This window comes from Gorilla gorilla, chromosome 7, assembly GCF_029281585.2.
Source record: "Gorilla gorilla gorilla isolate KB3781 chromosome 7, NHGRI_mGorGor1-v2.1_pri, whole genome shotgun sequence".
Taxonomy (NCBI): domain Eukaryota; kingdom Metazoa; phylum Chordata; class Mammalia; order Primates; family Hominidae; genus Gorilla; species Gorilla gorilla.
Genome location: NC_073231.2, coordinates 67,000,642 through 67,025,775, shown reverse-complemented (window position 1 = coordinate 67,025,775; position 25,134 = coordinate 67,000,642). Strand labels below are relative to the sequence as shown.

Below are 25,134 nucleotides of genomic sequence, written 5' to 3'. Positions count from 1 at the left end.
AAGGAGCAATCTGATTTACAACACAGAACTATTTATACCGGTATTTTTAGATACCAGACTCAAACTTTGCTGCCTCATATGACAACCATTAGCCACATGTGGTTTGTTTTAAAGTTAAATTGATAAAAATTTAGTTTCTCAGCTACCAAGAACATTTCCAGTGCTCTTTAGTGACAAACTATTGTACTGAGCAGCACAGATATAAACTACTTCTATCATCACAAAAAGTTCCACTGAAGTTGAAGTAGAAGGTGAAAAACTGTAATACAAGATCTATAGGAACACTAAAAAAAAAAAATCACACACAAAGCAATAAATTTAATGAAAGACAAGAGCGTAACATTATCCAAAGGAAATCCTACATGAATGAAGGGATATACTACCATGTTCATGGATTGGAGGACCCTCCTTCCAAATTAAAATAATATCAATTCCCCCTAGAATAAACTATGGCTTCAATCCCAATCGAAATACCCATCAAACCATTTGTTTGACAAGCTGATTCTAAAATGCATACAGAAATGCAGGAGTCCAGAAAGCACCAAGACACCTTGGAAGAACAGGCATGCTCATGCTCATACTATCAGACACCAAGACAGAAAATAATGAACAGCAATTAATATAACATAGTATTGGAGTAAGAATAGACAAATAGATGATGGAATAGAACAAAGAATTCATAAACACATTTGCATAGGAGAGGTTCTAACCAGGGCAACTGGGCAAAAAACAGAAATAAATGGCACTCAGATTGAAAAAGTGAGAAGTAAAACTCTCTATTCACAGATGACATAATCTTGTACAGTTGACCATTGAACAGCACAAATCTGAACTGCACAGGTCCACTTACACATGGATTTTCTTACACCTCTGCCACCCCTGAAACAGCAACATCAACATCTTCTCTTTCTCAGCTTACTCAACATGACGACAAGGAGGATGAAGACCTCTACAATGATCCACTTCCACTTAATGGACAGTAAATATATCTTCTCTTTCTTATGATTTTCTTCATAACATTTTTTCTCTAGTTTACTTTATTGTAAGAATACAGTATATAATACATGTAACATTCAAAATATGTGTTAATCAACTGTTTGTTATCAGTGAGGCTTCTAGTCAACAGGAAGTTATTAGTAGTTAAGTTTTGGGGAAGCTAAAAGTTATACATGGGTTTTTGACTGTGGGGAAGGAGGGTCGGCATCCCTAATTCCTGCATTTTCAAGGGCCAACAGCAGGCAGAAGATGCAAAGGAATCCAATAAAGACAAAGGTTTTATAAGTTCAATCTACAAAACTCAATTGCTTTTCTATAAACTTGCAATAAATAATTGAAAAAGAAGAAAACAACTTCATTTACAATAGCATCAAAAGGACAAAATATTTAGAAATAAATTTAACAAAAGACATGCAAAACTTATATTCTGAAATCTACAAAACACTGTTGAAAGAAATTAAATATGATCTAAACAAATCAGAAAACATCCCAGGTTCATGGATCTGAATACCAAATACTCCTCAAACTGATTTACAGCTTCAACAGAATCCCTATTAGTCCAAACTGGGTTCTTTGTAGATTTTAACAAGGTGATTCTAAAATTCATATAAAATGTTAAGGGACCCAGATAGCCAAAATCATCTTGGAAACAAAAGAGCAGACTTCCAGTTTCTGGTACAGCATGTAAAGAGCTTGGAAATCATCACTCCAATCCTCACAGCAGGAAAAAAAAAATGCTGAACAAAACAAGTCTTCTTAGATCCATCAGGATCCATCAGAGAACTGAGGTCCCAGGACAAACCATCTCCCTGGAAGCTAGAGAGATGGGTGACAGAAAATCAAAGCTTATTGGCAGCAGAAACTGCTGTTGGATCTATCAACTGGTAGAAACACTTAAAGGGTAACTGACTAATTGCTAAAGATTTAACAAGAACTAGCTAGAGAAATAAAAACCCCAAGGAGTCCAGTCTTATGGAAGTGAGGTGGCCTTCACAGTGCTCACCTAAGGAGAAGTGGATAATCTGAATAGGCCTATATCTATTAAAGAAATGAGTAATTAATAACCTTACAAAACAGAAAGCAACAGGCCCACATGTTCTCACTGGTAAATTATGTCAAACATTTAAGAAGGAAACAATACCAATTCTCTACAGTCTCTTCCAGAAAAAGAAGCAGAGGGAACACCTCTTAACTCATTCTATGAGACCAACATTACCATAATACCCAAATCAGAAAAAGACATCACAAGAAAGGGAAATTTACAGAGCACTATCTCTCATGAACATAGATGCAAAAATCCTCAACAAAAATATTGGCAAATCAAATCTAATAACATATAAAACGAATTATAAACTATGACCAAACAGGATTGAGTCCGGGTATGCAAGGCTAGCGTAATATTTGAGAATCAATTAATGTAGCCCATCACATCAACAGGCTAAAAAAGAAAAATCATATCAATAGAGTCAGGAAAATTATTTGACAAATTTAACATCCATTCATGATAAAAACTCTCAGCAAATTAGGAATAGAGGGAAACATTCTCAACTTTATCAGATAAAGATGATGTGCAAAAAAAAAATCTATAGTTAATATCATACTGAATAATGAGAAACTAGATGCTTTCCTCCCTAAGATCAGAAGCAAGGCAAGGATGTACCCTCTCATCACTCTATTCACCATCATATTGGAAGTATCATTAAGTGTAATAAGACAAAAAAGGAAATAAATAATTACAGCAAAGTCGCAGGATACAAGGTACATCTATGAGTCAGTTGTTTTCCCATACACTATCTCTGAACAACTGGAATTTCAAATTAAAAACACAGCACTAGGCCAAGCATGGTGGCTCATGCCTATAATCCTAGCATTTTGGAAGGCAGAGATGGGAGGACTGCTGTGAGGCCAGGAGTTCAAGACCAACCTGTGCAACAGAGTGACATCCCATCTCCACAAAAATTTAACAAAAACAAAATAGCCGGGCATGGTGGTATGTGCCTGTAGTCCTAGCTGCTCAAGAGGCTGAGATGGGAGGATCTCTTGAGCCCAGAAGTTTGATGTTACAGTTAGCTATGATCGCACCACTTCACTCCAATCTGGGTGACAGAGCTAGATCCTGCCTCTTAAAAAGGTGGGGGAAGGCCAGGCACGGTGGCTCCCGCCTGTAATCCCAGGACTTTGGGAGGCTGAGGTGGGCAGATCACGAGGTCAGGAGTTAGAGACCGGCCTGGCCAACATGGTGAAACCCCGTCTGTACCAAAAATACAAAAATGAGCTGGGCGTGGTGGTGCGCGCCTGTAATCCCAGCTACTTAGGAGGCTGAGGCTGGAGAATCTTGCACCCGGGAGGCGGAAGCTGCAGTAAGCTGAGATTGCACTATTGCACTCCAGCCTGGACAACAGAGTGAGACTCTGTCTCAAAAAAAAAAAAAAAAAGGCGGGGGGGAGGGTGGTGGACAACAACAACAACAACAACAACAACAACAACACACACACACACACACACACAAGACCATCAGCATTAGCACCAAAAAAAAAAAAAGAAAGAAAGAGAAATACTTAGGTATAAATGTAACAAAATATGTGCAAGATCTGTAAGAGGAAAACAAAAGCCAAATGAAAGAAATCAAAGAAAATTGAAACAAATAAACAGATATTCCACGTTCACAAGTAGAAAGACTCTATACTGTCAAGATATCAACTGTTCCCAACTTGATTTACAGATTCAATGCAATCCCAATCAAAATCCTGGCAAGTTATTTTGTAGATACTGACAAACTAATGTTTGTTTCCATATATTCTAAAGTTATGGAAAAGCAAAAGACTCAGAATGGCCAGCACAATATTAAAGAACAACAAAGTCAGAGGACTGACACTACCAACTTCAAGATTTACTATAAAGCCACAGTACTCAAAAGAATGTGGTATTGGTAAAAGAATAGACAAATAGATCGCTGAAACAGAACAGAGAGCCCAGAAATAGACCCACACAAATACAGTCAACTGATCTTTTGACAACAGAGCAAGGGCAATTCATTGGAGCAAAGATAGTCTTGTCAAAACCCACAGAGCTATACACAAAGTTGAAAAGTTCATAATGAGGAAACTACACAATACAAAGAGTGAATCCTGTTGCGGGAAGTCAGGGACCCCGAACGGAGGGACCGGCTGAAGCCATGGCAGAAGAACATGGATTGGGAAGATTTTATGGACATTTATTAGTTCCCCAAATTAATACTTTTGTAATTTCTTATGCCTGTCTTTACTGCAATTTCTAAACATAAATTGTAAAGATTTCATGGACACTTATCACTTCCCCAATCAATACCCTTGTGATTTCCTATGCCTGTCTTTAATTTAATCTCTTAATCCTGTCAGTTGAGGAGGATGTATATCGTCTCAGGACCCTGTAATAACTGCGTTAACTACACAAATTGTACAGCATGTGTGTTTGAGCAATATGAAATGTGGGCACCCTGAAAAAAGAACAGGATAATAGCAATTGTTCAGGGAATAAGAGAGATAACCTTAAACTCTGACCACCGGTGAGCCGGGCAGAACAGAGCCATATTTTTCCTCTTTCAAAAGCAAATGGGAGAAATATCGCTGAATTCTTTTTCTCAGCATGGGATATCCCTGAGAAAGAGAATGCGCACCTAGCAGTAGGTCTCTGAACTGGCCCCCCCAGGGTGTACCTGTCTCTTACCGTTGAGACTGCAGAGGTAAAATAAACTCCAGTCTCCCATAACGCTCCCAGGCTTATTAGGAAGAGGAAATTCCCGCCTAATAAATTTTGGTCAGACCGGTTGATCTCAAAACCCTGTCTCCTGATAAGATGTTATCAATGACAATGGTGCCCTAAACTTCATTAGCAATTTTAATTTCGCCTCAGTCCTGTGGTCCTGTGATCTCGCCCTGCTTCCACTGGCCTTGTGATATTCTATTACCCTGTTAAGAACTTGATGTCTGTCACCCACACCTATTCGCACACTCCCTCCCCTTTTGAAACTCCCTAATAAAAACTTGCCGGTTTTTGTGACTTGTGGGGCATCACGGATCCTACCAACATGTGATGTCTTCCCCGGATGCCCAGCTTTAAAATTTCTCTCTTTTGTACTCTGTCCCTTTATTTCTCAAGCCAGCTGATGCTTAGGAAAATAGAAAAGAACCTACGTGATTTTCGGGGCAGGTTCCCCAAAAGAATCCTAATGCAAACTATGTATGAACTTTAGTTAATAATAACACATCAATATTAGTTCATCAATTGTAACAAATGTACCACACTAATGCTAAAAACAGGATGTTAGAAACAGGAAACTGTGTGTTGGTGGAGGTAGAGGTAGCATATGAAACCACTCTAATTTTTGCTCAATTTTTCTGTGAACCTAAAATTGTTCTAAAAATTAAAGTCTATTTTAAAAGTTGTAGTAAAGTATATATTAGTAATTCTCACACTGTGTGTGACAGCAAACTCTAGTAACAATTTAAAATATCTACCAATTAGAGACTCATTAAATAAAGATACACTCTTTTTTTTTATAAGAAGAAAAAAGGTAGAAGAGTCATACTTCCTGTTTTCCAAACTGACTATAAAGCAACAGCAATCAAAACAGTGTGGTACTGCTATCACAGTAATCTTACTGACCAACAGAGAGTTCAGAAATAAACCCATGTCTATAGTCAACTGATTTTCCACAAGGATGCCAAGATAATTCAATAGGTAAAGAATAATCTTTTCAACAAATAGTACTTAGGACAACTGGATAGCCACATGCAAAAGAAAGAAGTTGGAACCTTACTTCATACCATATACAAAAATTAACTCAAAATGGATCAAGAACCCAAATGTAAGAACTAAATCTATAAAAATATTGTGAAAACATGGGAGTAACTCAGTTCTGGCAACACACCAAAAGCATGAAAAACTAAGGAAACAATAAATTAGACTTGATCGAAATTTTAAAACTTTTGTGCTTCAAAGGACACTATCAAGAAAGTGATAAGATAACCCACAAAATGAGACAAAATATTTGCAAATCACATATCTGATCTTGGACCTGTATCCAGAATATATGAAGAACCCCTACAACTAAGTAATAAAAAGACAATCCAACTAAAAAATGAGCCAAGCATCTGAACAGACATTTCTCCAAAGTAGATATACAAATGGCCAATAAGCACATGAAAAGATGCTTGACATTATCAGCCATCAGGAAATACAAATAGACACCACAATGAGGTATCACTGCACACTCACTCAGTGTGAGTGGCTAGAATCAAAAAGGTCATAATAAATGTTGGCAAAGATGTGGAGATATCAGAACCCTCATTCACTGTTGGTGGGAATAGAAAATTGTGTAGCCACTTTGGAAAACAGTCTGGCAGTTCCTCAAATAGTTAATCACAGAGTTAACATATGACTCTGCAATTTCACACCCAAGTATCTAACAGCAAGACAAATAAAAACATATGCCCACACAACAACTCATACCACAAGTATTATTGGCAATATTTATAATAACCAAAAGGTAGAAACAACCCAAAAGTCCATGAACTGATGAGTGAATAAATAAAATGTGGTCTTATCCACATAATGGAAAATCATTCAACCATAAAAAGGAATGAAGTAGTGATAAATTCCACAACATGGATGAACCCTGAACACATTACAGTACATGAAAGAAGCCAGTCACAAAAAAAATCTATTATATGATTCCATTTACATGAAATTTCTGTAACAGGCAAATCGAGGTATTGGTGGTTGCTTAGGGCTAGGTAGATGGGTGGATAGAGAGGTGATGGCCAAAGGATACGGGGTTTCTTTTTGAAGCAATGAAAATGTTCCAAACTGATTTTGTCAATGGGTACAAATATCTGAATATACTAAAAACCACTGAATTCTATGGTTTAAACAGATGAATTGTATGCTATATAAATTATATCTCACTAAAAAAAGAAAGAAACCTACACATATTAGTCATCTTATTATGACAAAGGTAAACCTGGAGAGCACTGGGGGAAGTGTTTTCAATAAATGGAGCTGGTTCAATTAGATATCTATGGAAAGAAAAAAATAAATCCTGTTTCCTACTTTATCCCTTACCCAAAAATCAATTCCAGATGGACTGGGTATCTAAATATAAGAAGTTAAACAATAAAGCTTCTAGGAGATATCATATAAAGACATCTTCATGACCTTGAGTAGGCAAAAACTTCTTAACCAGGACACAGAAAAGCACTAGCCATACAGGGAAAGACTGATGAATTGACCTACATCAAAATTTAGAGCATCTCTTCATCAAGACACCATTAAAAAGTAAAATGGCATGCAACAGAGTGGGGACAAAATGGCTGTGATGAAAATATATATATGAGACAACAACTTCATGTTCAGAATACATATAGAACTCCTGTAGAAGGAAAGAAAATAGACTTGAACAGGCACTTCTCCAAGAAAAGATGTCCAGATGGTCAAAAGGATATGAAAAGGCATTCAACCACATTAGTCAGCAAGAAAATACAAATTAAAACCATAGAATATCTAAAATTTAGAGTGACAAAAACGAGTGTTGGTGAGGATTTGGGACAACAGATATTAAGAGTGTAAAGTAGAACAAAAAACTTACTTCAAGAGTTCATAATTCTTCTCATTTAACCTCACGGCATTCTCTCTCCAAAATTTCTCAGATTTGTGCACAGGACTCCATTCCAACCTTCCAGATTTAAGTTCTGAACTGTATTCATCAAATGAACTATAAAAATGTTCAAAGAATTCAAGGTTTATAAGAATCTGACAGTACTCCAAAATTAAGCAAAATAAAATGTCTTCACTTATTATTTAATTACAAAGACTGACCATCCTTTGTACATTAACAAACTACTACCAAACGAACTTTAAACAGTTTAAATAATCTTTAATAAATCATGTGAAATTTTATTCAGTGTAGTAAGGTCCAACCCTCCTGTCAAATTTGAATGCTGGGTATGAGAGATAAAAATCAGCACTTGCTTTCAAAATCCTTACTCCAATATATATATGAATGTGTATAAGCAAAAAAATTGATAATCTATCAGAATTTCTACCATGACACTTGAAATACTGTATTTCCCAGACCAACAGGCAAAATAATATGTTATGTAAAAGCATAGTACTTTAACATAATAAACTCATATTATACTATAAATATCATAAACTGTAATAATACATCACAAAAACAAAATCACACTTATTGGCACAATATTTTACAACGTGATTACAAAGAGTGTAGACATAATTGAATTAATCCATTACAGACTAAATACAAAAGCCTCTGTACATATAACCAACTGCAATTCACCTTAATTTAAAAACCATTCACTGGAGAGTAACTTGATTATTCCAAACTTTACAGTAGGAAAATGTTTAATGTGGTTAGCCAGTAGACAAACACAGTCAGAACATACTTGGACTTTCTCTGAAGTAAAAATTTATAAAAGATGTAACAATTCAAATACTACTAGTAATTCGGTATAACCAGGATATACTAGATAAGTTGATCAGAGGGTACCATTTGAATAAAGTAGTAAAATACTTTAATGTAGGGCCAGTTAGTATAAGAAGTAAACAAGTATTTTTAATATTCATATCCTAATCCTGTAACAGCAAAAACAGAGAAAAGCCTCTTTTAGCTGCACCCATCACCCTGTTAGCTTTATGTAAATAGTATTCTTCAAATTACCAAATTCAAGATAAAAAATCAATAATAATTAGCTAAAATTGATTAAATCATTTAGAAAGCTATCACTAATCTTGTTTCTTACAAAAACAGGCCTTAAATGATTATTACGGAGAACCAGTCATCAGTTTTTAATAAACATAGGAACAGAATGTATAGCTGTGAAGCCTATTCCTGGCCTGCCTATTATAATCAATGTATCCACATTTGAAATATTTGAAAATCTAGAATAATAAAAATCATTTTTCTTCCTCTACAAAATCCATTACAAACCACTGATACAGATAACACCTCCCATCTCTGGGAAATCTTTGGGCCTTGGGAGTGTGGCTGTAATGAATCATCTGGTAAATACATTTCTGGAGGACATACTATGCTGAAGGCATTTGCAGGGCAGACGGAACCTCACAACAAATCGTGCAAGGTTAGCATTTTTATTACTGTTTTACCAAAAGGAAAACAGACTTGAAAAAGTCAAGACACTTGTGCAAGGCCACACAGGGAAAAAGTAGCCAAACAATTCCAAGAATCAGCCTGACTCCAAACCCCAATCCACCTCAGAGAAGTATCTATTCCCAGAGAGTAACTCTTTTAAAAACATGCCAGTGGTAATTTAAAAACAAAGAATATGAGTGTTAATGGAAAAGATCATCAAGATATTATGTACGAAACAGAAAAAGAACAAGATCCAAAAGAATATGCAGAGCCCAATTTGTGGGTTGTAGGGGGCAGGCAGAGAGGGGCTAGAAGGCTTTTTGGAAGCAAACACAAGAGACCCGAGGGAGAGTGAGGCGAGGCAGTGAAGATGGTGGGACTGGCATGGAGTCCCTTCCATAGTGGCTAATTCTTTACTGTATATACATTATTTACATTATTTTTAATATTAAAAAATGAGCCAAAAGGCCTTCAAAAAGCAGGAAAACAAATACTTTCTCCATATACAGGCAAACCTCCTCCACTAATTAACAAACTACCTTTGTTGCTTAAAAAGACTCTAAGAGAAGACTCGAGGAGCTCCAGGGTGGAGTCACAGCCTGAGGGAGTAAAGCCGGTCAGAGTTTAGACAGCAGAGAACAGTGGGAATCTCCATAAATAAGAGGAGATAACACACAGTTCTGACCAATTGTTGCCATGTCAGAATGATGTCTTCACAGGAGACATTAACGTATTTTAGTGAACTCTCTTGATTTGTATAGGTGACAACAAATTCAGGTTTTCTTAAAATGCTATGCAAGTCAAACAAAGTCCAACAGATCCAGCACATGAGAATTAAAAAGAATAACACACCTAAGGTCCTGGACACTCTCTCCAAGTTTTTCCAAAAGAAATTTGATATCTTCGCTGATATCTTCATCATCATACTTCTGCTGTTCCAAGTTCTCCAACTGTTTCAGAACTTTGCACTGAATCATAGCCAGGGCATATTCTTGGCGAGTTTCTCTTTCAGTTGATTTTTCTAAAAAGTTCTGGGTTAGACAAAGTGATAGTGAGAAACTATACAATTTGTCATGTGATGTTCACAGACCTCTGCACCTTCTTTTATAGTCTCTCTCCTCCTCCTATTCTCAAGTTTAACTACCACCTTTAAGTGGATGACTCTATCTCAAATCCTTACTTCGCTCCTGAGTGTCTGTCCCATATCAGAAGCCTACTTCTGATAATTTTTGTATTTCCTGGATTACTAAACATCTTTAATTATTGACTCAGATGAGCCCTACAACACTGAACACGTTTACAGTGAAATCCACCACAATCCTTTTTCATGGACTTGCTCTGGCTGTGAGCTCTCATTTGTTGCCCACCTAGAGCACATACAATACTAAGAAAGAGTGTTTCTTCAAGTTTGCAATCAAGCCAAGTTCTCCAGTTCCCAGTCTGTCACCATTTTCCCCCATCTCTAATCAACCTGTAAGCACAAGGGACAACAATTTTTAAAACTCCCTTGTTTGGACAATTATCAGAAAAGTTTTGCGACATTCGGGCAAATTCCCGAGTTCTCTTCTAGGATTTTCTATTTTTAAGAGTACTTAAGAAAACGGCAAAATAATCCACAAATTTATAACAATAAGCTGTCATGGAATTCAGCAATGTTTCTGAGTAAGGACCAGGCTAAACTCTTGGAACAAGAAGCAACAAGACAGACCTCTGTTTTAAAAAAAAGCTGCTTTCACCAAGCTAGTTTAAAAAGCCTGTCAAATGCAAAAACAAAAAAAAAACAAACAAAAAAACAGTAACAATTAACTCCAATTGTAAAAAAACTTGAATTTTTTTTTTCTTTTTACAAGTAAGTTCTATCCCTAATAATAAGGCTGAACAAATGCAAAAAGTGATTTAGCTTAGCATGTGGAAGTCAGTGAAATCAATGCCCACCAATCTTCCCTTTATGTTGCTACCAGATTTTAAGTACCCTGAGAGTAGTTTGCCTTATTTTTCTTTCTATCACAAGTGCTTGGCTCAGAGTTGATATTCAATAATAAAATATTTGTGAACCTAATATTCCTACTCAGTGCTTACATCTATAGATATCAGAAATTACTTGCAATCCTCCTTATTATGAATAGATAATGAGTAGAGTAGTAGCAACAGTATAACTAAATTAATTTGCTTTTAAAATTACTTCAAAACTAAAACATGAATGTCCACTCAGGTATGATGGATTTAAGAACCTACTGAACCAACCTCTCTCTGGCAGAAAACAACTATAAAACCTGAACAGACTGAAAAGGCAACTAGTTAAAAAAACAATAGAAGCAGACAGACTCTGGTATGAAGTTCATACTCACATACAGTAGGGAAGTCAAGGAACAATACAAGTACGTTCCTGTAACTACAATTTTTATCCTGAAGCTAAGGCACAGTGGCAAAGAAGCCACAGAAAAGCCAAAAATACTCTTTCTGGCCTGAGGAACCAGAAAAGTGAAGCTGGAAAACCATGAACACTGAGGGGTAAGGCTGGGGGGAGCCCCAGAAAACAAAGAGCAAGAAAGGAGACCCAAATCCTATCTGAATACAGCTCCAGAATGAACCAGATATTAGAACAGACAAAGACTTCAAAGCAATTATTATAAAAATCTTCCATGAAATAAAATGCTTTCAATACATGAAAAATTTCAAACAAAAAACTTATAAATTATTTAAAAAGAAACAGAAATCCTAGAAGTAAAACTACAATTTCTGAAATAAAAAAATCAGCTGATGGACTTAAGAACCAAGTGGAGATAAAACAGAAAAAGAGTAAGTGAACTTGAAAACAGGTTAAAATTATCCAAGAAGAAGAATAAAAAGATAAAAGATTTTTTTAAAAAATGAATAGAGGCTCAGTAATCTGTTACGTATTATCAAATGGCCCAACATATGTGCAATTGGAATACCAAAAGGAAAGGAGGAATAGAATGGGACTGATATTTTATTTGAAGAAATAATGGCTGAAAGTTTCCCAAATTCAATGTCAGAGAAATTTTCAGACACAAGATGTCCAGTGAACACCAAGCCCATGCAAAGGCATAGCACTGTCAAGTTGACAAAAAGTTTAAAGAATATTTTTGTTGCCTATAGAATTCTGAGTTTATAATTCGCAGACAAACACACAAAACTAAAACATAAGAACCAAAGTGACCCTGGTAAACTTCGAGACTATTAAACTTAGCAAAGCATCCATCTATTTAAAGTAGAAAGTATTCATTTCAGAGAGAGAGGACAGTTCAGTTTGAACTGTTATCTTAAGTCAGAAAACCAAACTACGGTGGGGAGGAGCCAAGATGGCCGAATAGGAATAGCTCCGGTCTACAGCTCCCAGCGTGAGCGACTCAGAAGACGGGTGATTTCTGCATTTCCATCTGAGGTACCAGGTTCATCTCACTAGGGAGTGCCAGACAGTGGGCGTAGGTCAGTGGGTGCACGCATCATGCACGAGCTGAAGCAGGGTGAGGCATTGCCTCACTCGGGAAGCACAAGGGGTCAGGGAGTTCCCTTTCCTAGTCAAACAAAGGGGTGACGGACAGCACCTGGAAAATCGGGTCACTCCCACCTGAATACTGCGCTTTTCCAAAGGGCTTAAAAAACGGCGCACCACAAGATTATATCCCGCACCTGGCTCAGAGGGTCCTACGCCCACAGAGTCTCGCTGATTGCTAGCACAGCCGACTGAGATCAAACTGCAAGGTGGCAGGGAGGCTGGGGGAGGGGCGCCCGCCATTGCCCAGGCTTGCTTAAATAAACAAAGCAGCCAGGAGCCCACCACAGCTCAAGGAGGCCTGCCTGCCTCTGTAGGCTCCACCTCTGGGGGCAGGGCACAGACAAACAAAAAGACAGCAGTAACCTCTGCAGACTTAAATGTCCCTGTCTGACAGCTTTGAAGAGAGCAGTGGTTCTCCCAGTACGCAGCTGGAGATCTGAGAACGGGCAGACTGCCTCCTCAAGTGGGTCCCTGACCCCTGACCCCCAAGCAGCCTAACTGGGAGGCACCCCCAAGCAGGGGCACACTGACACCTCACACGGCAGGGTACTCCAACAGACCTGCAGCTGAGGGTCCTGTCTGTTAGAAGGAAAACTAACAAACAGAAAGGACATCCACACCAAAAACCCATCTGTACATCACCATCATCAAAGACCAAAAGTAGATAAAACCACAAAGATGGAGAAAAAACAGAACAGAAAAACTGGAAACTCTAAAAATCAGAGCGCCTCTCCTCCTCCAAAGGACTGCAGCTCCTCACCAGCGATGGAACAAAGCTGGACGGAGAATGACTTTGACGAGCGGAGAGAAGAAGGCTTCAGACGATCAAATTACTCTGAGTTACGGGAGAACATTCAAACCAAAGGCAAAGAAGTTGAAAACTTTGAAAAAAATTTAGAAGAATGTATAACTAGAATAACCAATACAGAGAAGTGCTTAAAGGAGCTCATGGAGCTGAAAACCAAGGCTCGAGAACTACATGAAGAATGCAGAAGCCTCAGGAGCCGATGCGATCAACTGGAAGAACGGGTATCAGCGATGGAAGATGAAATGAATGAAATGAAGCGAGAAGGGAAGTTTAGAGAAAAAAGAATACAAAGAAATGAACAAAGCCTCCAAGAAATATGGGACTATGTGAAAAGACCAAATCTACGTCTGATTGGTGTACCTGAAAGTGACGGGGAGAATGGAACCAAGTTGGAAAACACTCTGCAGGATATTATCCAGGAGAACTTCCCCAATCTAGCAAGGCAGGCCAACGTTCAGATTCAGGAAATACAGAGAACACCACAAAGATACTCCTTGAGAAGAGCAACTCCAAGACACATAATTGTCAGATTCAACAAAGTTGAAATGAAGGAAAAAATGTTAAGGGCAGCCAGAAAGAAAGGTCGGGTTACCCTCAAAGGGAAGCCCATCAGACTAACAGCGGATCTCTCAGCAGAAACCCTACAAGCCAGAAGAGAGTGGGGGCCAATATTCAACATTCTTAAAGAAAAGAATTTTCAACCCAGAATTTCATATCCAGCCAAACTAAGCTTCATAAGTGAAGGAGAAATAAAATACTTTACAGACAAGCAAATGCTGAGAGATTTTGTCACCACCAGGCCTGCCCTAAAAGAGCTCCTGAAGGAAGCACTAAACATAGAAAGGAACAACTGGTATCAGCTGCTGCAAAATCATGCCAAAATGTAAAGAACATCGAGACTAGGAAGAAACTGCATCAACTAATGAGCAAAATCACCAGCTAACATCATAATAACAGGATCAAATTCACACATAACAATATTAACTTTAAATGTAAATGGACTAAATGCTCCAATTAAAAGACACAGACTGGCAAATTGGATAAAGAGTCAAGACCCATCAGTGTGCTGTATTCAGGAAACCCATCTCAAGTGCACAGACAAACATAGGCTCAAAATAAAAGGATGGAGGAAGACCTACCAACCAAATGGAAAACAAAAAAAGGCAGGGGTTGCAATCCTAGTCTCTGATAAAACAGACTTTAAACCAATAAAAATCAAAAGAGACAAAGAAGGCCATTACATAATGGTAAAGGGATCAATTCAACAGGAAGAGCTAACTATCCTAAATATATATGCACCCAATACAGGAGCACCCAGATTCATAAAGCAAGTCCTGAGTGACCTACAAAGAGACTTAGACTCCCACACATTAATATTGGGAGACTTTAACACCCCACTGTCAACATTAGACAGATCAACGAGACAGAAAGTCAAAAAGAATACCCAGGAATTGAACTCAGCTCTGCACTAAGTGGACCTAATAGACATCTACAGAACTCTCCACCACAAATCAACAGAATATACATTTTTTTCAGCACCACACCACACCTATTCCAAAATTGACCACATACTTGGAAGTAAAGCTCTCCTCAGCAAATGTAAAAGAACAGAAATTATAACAAACTATCTCTCAGACCACAGTGCAATCAAACTAGAACTCAGGATTAAGAATCTCACTCAAAACCGCTCAACTACATGGAAACTGAACAACCTGCTCCTGAATGACTACTGGGTACATAACGAAATGAAGGCAGAAATAAAGATGTTCTTTGAAACCAATGAGAACAAAGACACAACATACCAGAATCCCTGGGACTCATTCAAAGCAGTGTGTAGAGGGAAATTTATAGCACTGAATGCCCACAAGAGAAAGCAGGAAAGATCCAAAATTGACACCCTAACATCACAATTAAAAGAACTAGAAAAGCAAGAGCAAACACATTGAAAAGCTAGCAGAAGGCAAGAAATAACTAAAATCAGAGCAGAACTGAAGGAAATAGAGACACAAAAAACCCTTCAAACAATTAATGAATCCAGGAGCTGGTTTTTTGAAAGGATCAACAAAATAGACCACTAGCAAGACTAATAAAGAAAAAAAGAGAGAAGAATCAAATAGATGCAATAAAAAATGATAAAGGGGATATCACCACTGATCCCACAGAAATACAAACTACCATCAGAGAATACTATAAACACCTCTACGCAAATAAACTAGAAAATCTAAAAGAAATGGATAAATTCCTCGACACATACACTCTTCCAAGACTAAACCAGGAAGAGGTTGAATCTCTGAATAGACCAATAACAGGATCTGAAATTGTGGCAATAATCAATAGCTTACCAACCAAAAAGAGTCCAGGACCAGATGGATTCACAGCCGAATTCTACCAGAGGTACAAGGAGGAACTGGTACCATTCCTTCTGAAACTATTCCAATCAATAGAAAAAGAGGGAATCCTCCCTAACTCATTTTATGAGGCCAGCATCATTCTGATACCAAAGCCGGGCAGAGACACAACAAAAAAACAGAATTTTAGACCAATATCCTTGATGCAAATTGATGCAAAAATCCTCAATAAAATACTGGCAAACAGAATCCAGCAGCACATCAAAAAGCTTATCCACCATGATCAAGTGGGCTTCATCCCTGGGATGCAAGGCTGGTTCAATATATGCAACTCAATAAATGTAATCCAGCATATAAACAGAGCCAAAGACAAAAACCACATGATTATCTCAATAGATGCAGAAAAGGCCTTTGACAAAATTCAACAACCCTTCATGCTAAAAACTCTCAATAAATTAGGTATTGATGGGATGTATTTCAAAATAATAAGAGCTATCTATGACAAACCCACAGCCAATATCATACTGAATGGGCAAAAACTGGAAGAATTCCCTTTGAAAACTGGCACAAGACACGGATGCCCTCTTTCACCACTCCTATTCAACATAGTGTTGGAAGTTCTGGCCAGGGCAATTAGGCAGGAGAAGGAAATAAAGGGTATTCAATTAGGAAAAGAGGAAGTCAAATTGTCCCTGTTTGCAGATGACATGATTGTATATCTAGAAAACCCCATTGTCTCAGCCCAAAATCTTCTTAAGCTGATAAGCAACTTCAGCAAAGTCTCAGCATACAAAATCAATGTACAAAAATCACAAGCATTCTTATACACCAACAACAGACAGAGAGCCAAATCATGAGTGAACTCCCATTCACAATTGTTTCAAAGAGAATAAAATACCTTGGAATCCACCTTACAAGGGATGTGAAGGACCTCTTCAAGGAGAACTACAAACCACTGCTCAATGAAATAAAAGAGGATACAAACAAATGGAAGAACATTCCATGCTCATGGGTAGGAAGAATCAGTATCGTGAAAATGGCCATACTGCCCAAGGTAATTTACAGATTCAATGCCATCCCCATCAAGCTACCAATGACTTTCTTCACAGAATTGGAAAAAACTACTTTAAAGTTCATATGGAACCAAAAAAGAGCCCGCATTGCCAAGTCAAGCCTAAGCCAAAAGAGCAAAGCTGGAGGCATCACACTACCCGACTTCAAACTATACTACAAGGCTACAGTAACCAAAACAGCATGGTACTGGTACCAAAACAGAGATATAGCTCAACGGAACAGAACAGAGCCCTCAGAAATAACGCCGCATATCTACAACTATCTGATCTTTGACAAACCTGAGAAAAACAAGCAATGGGGAAAGGATTCCCTATTTAATAAATGGTGCTGGGAAAACTGGCTAGCCATATGTAGAAAGCTGAAACTGGATCCCTTCCTTACACCTTATACAAAAAATCAATTCAAGATGGATTAAAGACTTAAATGTTAGACCTAAAACCACAAAAACCCTAGAAGAAAACCTAGGCAATACCATTCAGGACATAGGCATGGGCAAGGACTTCATGTCTAAAACACCAAAAGCAATGGCAACAAAGGACAAAATTGACAAATGGGATCTAATTAAACTAAAGAGCTTCTGTACAGCAAAAGAAACTACCATCAGAGTGAACAGGCAACCTACAAAATGGGAGAACATTTTTGCAACCTACTCATCTGACAAAGGGCTAATATCCAGAATCTACAATGAACTCAAACAAATTTACAAGAAAAAAACAAACAACCCCATCAAAAAGTGGGCAAAGGACATGAACAGACACTTCTCAAAAGAAGACATTTATGCAGCCAAAAAACACATGAAAAAATGCTCATCTTCACTGGCCATCAGAGAAATGCAAATCAAAACCACAATGAGATACCATCTCACACCAGTCAGAATGGCAATCATTAAAAAGTCAGGAAACAACAGGTGCTGGAGAGGATGTGGAAAAATAGGAACACTTCTACACTGTTGGTGGGACTGTAAACTAGTTCAACCATTGTGGAAGTCAGTGTGGCGATTCCTCAGGGATCTAGAACTAGAAATACCATTTGACCCAGCCATCCCATTACTGGGTATATACCCAAAGGATTATAAATCATGCTGTTATAAAGACACATGCACACGTATGTTTATTGTGGCACTATTCACAATAGCAAAGACTTGGAACCAACCCAAATGTCCAACAATGATAGACTGGATTAAGAAAATGTGGCACATATATACTATGGAATACTATGCAGCCATAAAAAAGGATGAGTTCATGTCCTTTGTAGGGACATGGATGAAATTGGAAATCATCATTCTCAGTAAACTATCGCAAGAACAAAAAACCAAACACCGCATATTCTCACTCATAGGTGGGAATTGAACAATGAGATCATATGGACACAGGAAGGGGAACATCACACTCTGGGGACTGTTGTGGGGTGGGGGGAGGGGGGAGGGATAGCATTAGGAGATATACCTAATGCTAGATGACGAGTTGGTGCAGGGCACCAGCATGGCACACGTATACATATGTAACTAACCTGCACAATGTGCACATGTACCCTAAAACTTAAAGTGTAATAATAAAAGAAAAAAAAAAAAAAGAAAAAAAAACTACGATTCTGTGATATTTTCATCAGGTTACTTCTGAATTTCTATCATGTTACTGTTTTATCCTTTCATGTAAAACATTGTGAACAAAGTGTACATTTACTGGTTCAATTTTAAAATATATTCCAGAGACCCCATTTCCAGGAATGATAAAGTGGCTTCTATCAGATCAACCCTTCCATAGAAACCAACTATAAAATCTGGATGAAATATAAAAGATTACCTGAAGAAACAAAAGGTAGCAGAAACTAGAATGGAGTCTAGATATGAAAAAAAAAAAAAAAGGAATGGCACTAGGAAAATTTCTACTTTTACATATGGCTCTCCTCCTGAAGATATGCCCCACTCAGAAAAATTCAGGTAAAACTCAGACGGAAACCACAGCCTCAATGACCTAAGGAGACAGAGGACAGTTCAGAGTGACTATAGCAGCTAGAAAGTGAGAGGAGAAATCAGAGAGAAACATAAAGAAGCCCCAAATTCTGCATATGAACTCTGCCCAAATCTCTAGCTGACCAATGACCTATGCAATGCAAGTGTGTCCGCAATTGGTGGGTTCTTGGTCTCACTGACTTCAAGAATGAAGCCACGGACCCTCGCGGTGAGTGTTACAGTTCTTGAAGGCGGCATGTCCGGAGTTTGTTCCTTCTGATGTTCAGATGTGTTCAGAGTTTCTTCCTTCTGGTGGGTTCATGGTCTCGCTAGCTCAGGAGTAAAGCTGCAGACCTTCACCGTGAGTGTTACAGCTCTTAAGGCAACGCATCTGGAGTTGTTCGTTCCTCCCAGTAGGTTCGTGGTCTCGCTGGCTCAGGAGTGAAGCTGCAGACCTTTGCAGTAAGTGTTACAGCTCATAAAAGCAGTGTGGACCCAAAGAGTGAGCAGTAGCAAGATTTATTGCAAAGAGCGAAAGAACAAAGCTTCCACAGTGCGGAAGGGGACCCGAGTGGGTTGCCAATGCTGGCTCGGGCAGCCTGCTTTTATTCTCTTATCTGGCCCCACCCACATCCTGCTGATTGGTAGAGCCGAGTGGCCTGTTTTGACAGGGCGCTGATTGGTGGTTTACAATCCCTGAGCTAGATACAAAGGTTCTCCACGTCCCCATCAGATTAGTTAGATACGGAGTTTCAACACACAGGTTCTCCAAGGCCCCACCAGAGCAGCTAGATACAGAGTGTCGACTGGTGCACTCACAAACCTTGAGCTAGACACAGGGTGCTGATTGGTGTGTTTACAAACCTTGAGCTAGACATAAAGGTTCTTCAAGGCCCCACCAGAGCAGCTAGATACAGAGTGTCGATTGGTGCACTCACAAACCCGGAGCTAGACACAGGGTGCTGATTGGTGTGTTTACAATCCCTGAACTAGACATAAAGACTCTCCAGGTCCCCACCAAACTCAGGAGCCCAGCTGGCTTCACCCAGTGGGTCCCGCACTGGGGCTGCAGGTGGAGCTGCCTGCCAGTCCTGCACCATGCGCTCGCACTCCTCAGCCCTTCGGCGGTCGATGGGACTGGGCGCTGTGGAGCAGGGGGCAGTGCTCATCGGGGAGGCTCAGGCTGCACAGGAACCCACGGAGGCGGGGAAGGCTCAGGCATGGCAGGCTGCAGTCCCGAGGCTTGCCCCGCAGGAAGGCAGCTAAGGCCCGGCAAGAAATCGAGTGCAGCGCCGGTGAGCTGGCACCGCTGGGGGACCCAGTACACCCTCCGCAGCCGCTGGCCCGGGTGCTAAGTCCCTCTTTGCCCGGGGCCAGCAGGGTCGGCCGGCTGCTCCGAGTTTGGGGCCCGCCAAGCCCACGCCCACCCGGAACTCCAGCTGGCCCACAAGCGCCGCACACAGCCCTAGTTCCCGCTCGTGCCTCTCCCTCCACACCTCCCTGCAAGCTGAGGGAGTGGGCTCTGGCCTTGGCCAGCCGAGAAAGGGGCTCCCACAGTGCAGCGGTGGGCTGAAGGGCTCCTCAAGTGCCGCCAAAGTAGGAGCCCAGGCAGAGGAGGCGCCGAGAGCAAGCGAGGGCTGTGAGGACTGCCAGCACGCTGTCACCTCTCAACAAGGACAGACTCCCAGCCGCCCAGCTACATCTAAAAGAACTGAAAAAAGATTTAAGCTGCTTCTCCCCACAGGAAGAGAGAGCTTGGAGCTGGAGCCCAGCCAAGTTAACTGCCTGCTAAACAACCTCAATGTCCTGTGGAGAAACATAACAGAAGCCAGTTCTAGGATGTATCATTTACAACATTCAGAATACACTCCCAAATTAATAAGCATATGAAGAAACAGGAAAATGTGACCAACACTCAAGAGAAAAGTCAGTCAAGAAATACCAACCCTGAGATGAATTAGATGTTGGAGTTTGCAGAAAAAGATTTAAAGTAAACATTACGACTATGACCAAAGAAAAAAACGGTACCAATAAAAAAGCAAAAAAAGAAAGTTCAGTGGAGACACAGAAACTAAATTCCCAAATGGAAATCCTAGAAATAAAAACAAAGATCATTTGAAATTTTAGAATTTACAAATGAGCTCAAAAGTGGACTGGAGATGACAAAGGAGTCAGTGAACATGAAGACAGAGCAATAGAAATTATTCAATTTCAGAGACAGGTAGAAAAAAATACTGTTTCTTCCCTCCCACAAACAAAGTGAACAAAGGCTCAGTGACTTGCAGTGCAATATCAAAAGGTCTAACATAAGTGGACTTAGAATGCCAGAAGGCAAGGATAAGTAAAAAGGTGCAAATGTATACCTGAAAATATAATGGCCAAAATTTTCCATCTTTAACAAAAGATACAACTCTACAAATCTGTAACTTCAGTAAATACTAGGAAATGTAGATACAAATAAAACTAAATCCAGACACATCAAAGTCAATCTTCAGAAAACCAAATATAGTAAAATTTTCAAAGCAACCAGAAAAAGATAACACATTATGTACAGGGAAACAAAAATACAAAGGAAAGCTGACTTCTCATCAGAAACGATGGAGATGACTCTGCTGAGAGAGAGCATTAAAAAAAGAGAGAGAAAAATAAAGGAGAGAGGTCAGAAGTGGAACGATATCTTGAAAGTATCAAAAGAAAAAAAAACAGAACTATATCCAGCAAAAATATCCTTCCAGAATAAAGGTAAAATAAAATCATTTTTTATAATAAACTGAGATAATCAGTCACCAGCAGACATACACTGGAAGATATCCGAAAGCAGGGATTGGCTAACATTTTCTGTAAAAGGGCGAAGAGCAAATATTTTAGGCTTTGCAGTCTCTGTCACAACTGCACAATTCTACTACTATGCTGCAAAAGCAGTCATTAAAAAACATAAACAAATGAGCAAAGCAGTGTTCCAATAAAGCTTTATTGATAAAAACAGGTGGACCACATTTGGCCCATAGGCTTCCAAAGTTTGCTGATCCCTGGGCTAAAGAAAATTCTGCAGCTAAAGGAAAGTGATACCATAAGTGGAAAGCTGAGTGTCCAGAAAAGAAAAAAGAACTGCAGATATCATATTAATATATACCTGGATAAATATAAAACACTGTTTTTCCCTCTTTACTTCCATAATATACATGAGACTGCTTAAAGCACAAAACCCTGTATTGTAGGGCTTATAACATGTAAATACAGTAATATGACAACTGTAGCATAGAAGACTACAAGGCTTACATTTTACATAAGGTAGTACAATAGAAAGGATGTGTATTGTGACTCCAAAATCACCTCTAAGAAATAAAATAGTGCAAAAACAAACAGTTAAAGACCCCAAAGAAATGTTATGATAATTTTAAAAAATTTATTAATATATAACAGATGGACCTATTTGGGGAGTACTTGTGACATTTTGATACAATCATATATAATCTATAATTATCAAATCAAGGTATTTGGGATGCCCACCACTTTAAACATTTATCTTTTCTTTATGTTGGGAACATTTGAATTATTATCTTCTAGCTATTCTGAAATATACAGTAGATTACTGTTTACTATCAACCTACTGAATTGTACAACATTAGGAACATTTGAATTATTATCTTCTAGCTATTCTGAAATATACAGTAGATTACTGTTTACTATCAACCTACTGAATTGTACAACATTAGGTCTTATTTCTTCTATATAACTGTATTTTTGTACCCATTAACCAATCTCACTTTATCCCCTCCTACCCTGGTACCCTTCTCAGCCTCTGACAACCGAAGATTATTCAGCCATAGAAAAGAATGAAATCCTGTCATATGCAGCAACATGGACAGAACTGGAGGTCATTATGTTAAGTAAAATGAAATTTTTTAAAGGATGCACTTAACCCAAGGGAAAGCAAAAATGGAAGATAGAAGAACAAAAAACAGATAAGCAAACAGAAAACAAAGAGTAAAATGGTAGGCCTAAATCCAATCATATCAATAGTTATTGTAAATGCCAGTGAACTAAATACTCCAGTTAAGAGGCAGAAATTATTTGAATAGATAAAAGTTTAAGACCCAAGGATGTGTTGCCTAAAAGAGACAAACTAAATATGACACAGGTAAGTTGAAACTAAGAAGGAAAAAGATATAGCATGCAACCATAAGCATAAGAATACTGGAGTGTGATATTAACTTCAAATAAAGTAAACAAAGAGCATTACCAGTGATAAAGAAGGATATTTCACAATGATACAAAGTCCAGTTCATCAGGAAAATGTAACATTCGTTAAGTGTTTTAATTACAGAGCTTCAAAATTCATGAAGCAAAAATTGACAAAACTGCAGGAAGAAATAGACAAATCCACAATAATAGCTAGAGATTTTAACAGCTCTCTCAGCAATTGATAGAACCACTAAACAAAAAAATCAGTACATATAAGATCTAAATAACACTGTCAACCACCCTGACCTAAATGACACAGAACACAACTCCACTTGCAAAATATGCATTCTTTTAAGTGCACTTGGTACATCCACTATGACAGACTATAAGACAAGCCATAAAATGAGTCTCAAATTTCAAACGATTGAAATCTTACAGAATATGTTCTTAACTGTAATGGAATTAAGCTTAAAAATACCAGTAACTTTCTAATTTCTATTTGGAAATTTAACAACGCACTCCTATGTAATCCATAGTCAAAGAAGAAATCATGATATATGACACTAATATTATTACATGCTTGTCTCCTTTACTAAAATGTGAGATCCTAGTAAATAGGACATACTAGATATCACAGATTATTTATAATTCTTCTCTTAACCCCCAGTTCCTTGTACAACTACTTCTACAAACTATTCTGTTTCATAACACCTGTTATTTCTTTCTAAACAAATTATTTTCTGAGAGGGGAGGTGTAAATCTGTTAACCTCTTACTTATAAAACTCTTCCCCTCTTCCTTTCCTTTTGTGAGATTTCTCTTATTTTTCTACTAAACTTTCGATGGTCTTTTCCAGTTACTTTTCCTATTACCCTCTCTTCTAACTTTAGAAACATATCAAAGCTCTTTTGTTTATATGGTTTTGTTAATTTCATTACATGTATTTGTTGACCACAGAATTAAACTCCATCTTTAAGATATTGTCGGCTGGACTTGATGGCTCACACCTATAATTCCAGCACTTTGGGAGGCCAAGGCAGGCGGATCACCTTAAGGCAGGGGTTCTAGACCAGCCTGGCCAACACAGTGAAACCCCACCTATACTAAAAATACAAAAATTAGCCAGGCGTGGTGCTGCATGCCTGTAATCCCTACTCAGAAGGCTGAGGCAGGAGAATCACTTGAACACAGTAGGTAGAGGTTGCAGCAAGCCGAGATCATACCACCGCACTCCAGCCTCGGTGACAGGGTGAGACTCCATCTCAAAAAAAAAAAAAAAAAAAAAGACATTATCATAACTAATGGCTTCAACTATAACTTCAACACATTCAGTAACTAACGTAGAACAACCCTATGGTATTCTTCTAAAACCAACTTCCCTCTAAATTGTCCAAGATAATGGCATTTCAAAGATTAGTCATTTTTGATTTTCCCTTTTTCGTCAACTGTGTCAAATCAATCATTAAGCCTTCTCTATTCTTCTTTAAATGTATGTTCTCATTTCATTGCATCATCTTACTATAAAAAATGAAAAGAAGGAATGAATGGGTTATAAAAAGTAGTTAAGAAACTGAATCTGCCAAAAATAATCTACTTAATCTGACAGCAACACATTTTTTGAAATATGTTATTCTTTTTTTTCTTTTTTTTAAATTTTATTATTATTACACCTTAAGTTTTAGGGTACATGTGCACAACGTGCAGGTGTGTTACATATGTAGACATGTGCCATGTTGGTGTGCTGCACCCATTAACTTGTCATTTAGCATTAGGTATATCTCCTAATGCTATCCCTCCCCCATCCCCCCACCCCACAACAGCCCCCAGTGTGTGATGTTCCCCTTCCTGTGTCCATGTGTTCTCATTGTTCAATTCCCACCTATGAGTGAGAACATGCGGTGTTTGGTTTTTTTGTCCTTGTGAGAGTTTGCTGAGAATGATGGTTTCCAGCTTCATCCATGTCCCTACAAAGGACATGAACTCATCATTTTTTATGGCTGCATAGTATTCCATGGTGTATATGTGCCACATTTTCTTAATCCAGTCTATCATTGTTGGACATTTGGGTTAGTTCCAAGTCTTTGCTATTGTGAATAGAGCCGCA

General features: G+C 38.5%; 1 protein-coding gene across 5 annotated transcripts in view; it reads right to left on the bottom strand.

Annotated features, from left to right (window-relative positions):
• ATP6V1H (ATPase H+ transporting V1 subunit H) overlaps positions 1–25,134 on the bottom strand; it is a 134,559-nt gene that overhangs the window by 46,314 nt on the left and 63,111 nt on the right. For all 5 annotated transcript variants that reach the window (XR_002007114.3, XM_004047006.4, XM_063709287.1 and 2 more), the window contains 2 exons: positions 9,998–10,176; positions 7,622–7,747 (listed from right to left, as the gene is read on the bottom strand). Coding sequence is in view for 4 of the 5 variants with exons in the window: in XM_004047006.4 (XP_004047054.3) it covers positions 7,622–7,747; positions 9,998–10,176 (305 nt within the window). In the remaining variant the exon portion in view is untranslated. The remainder of the gene's footprint in view (positions 1–7,621; positions 7,748–9,997; positions 10,177–25,134) is intronic.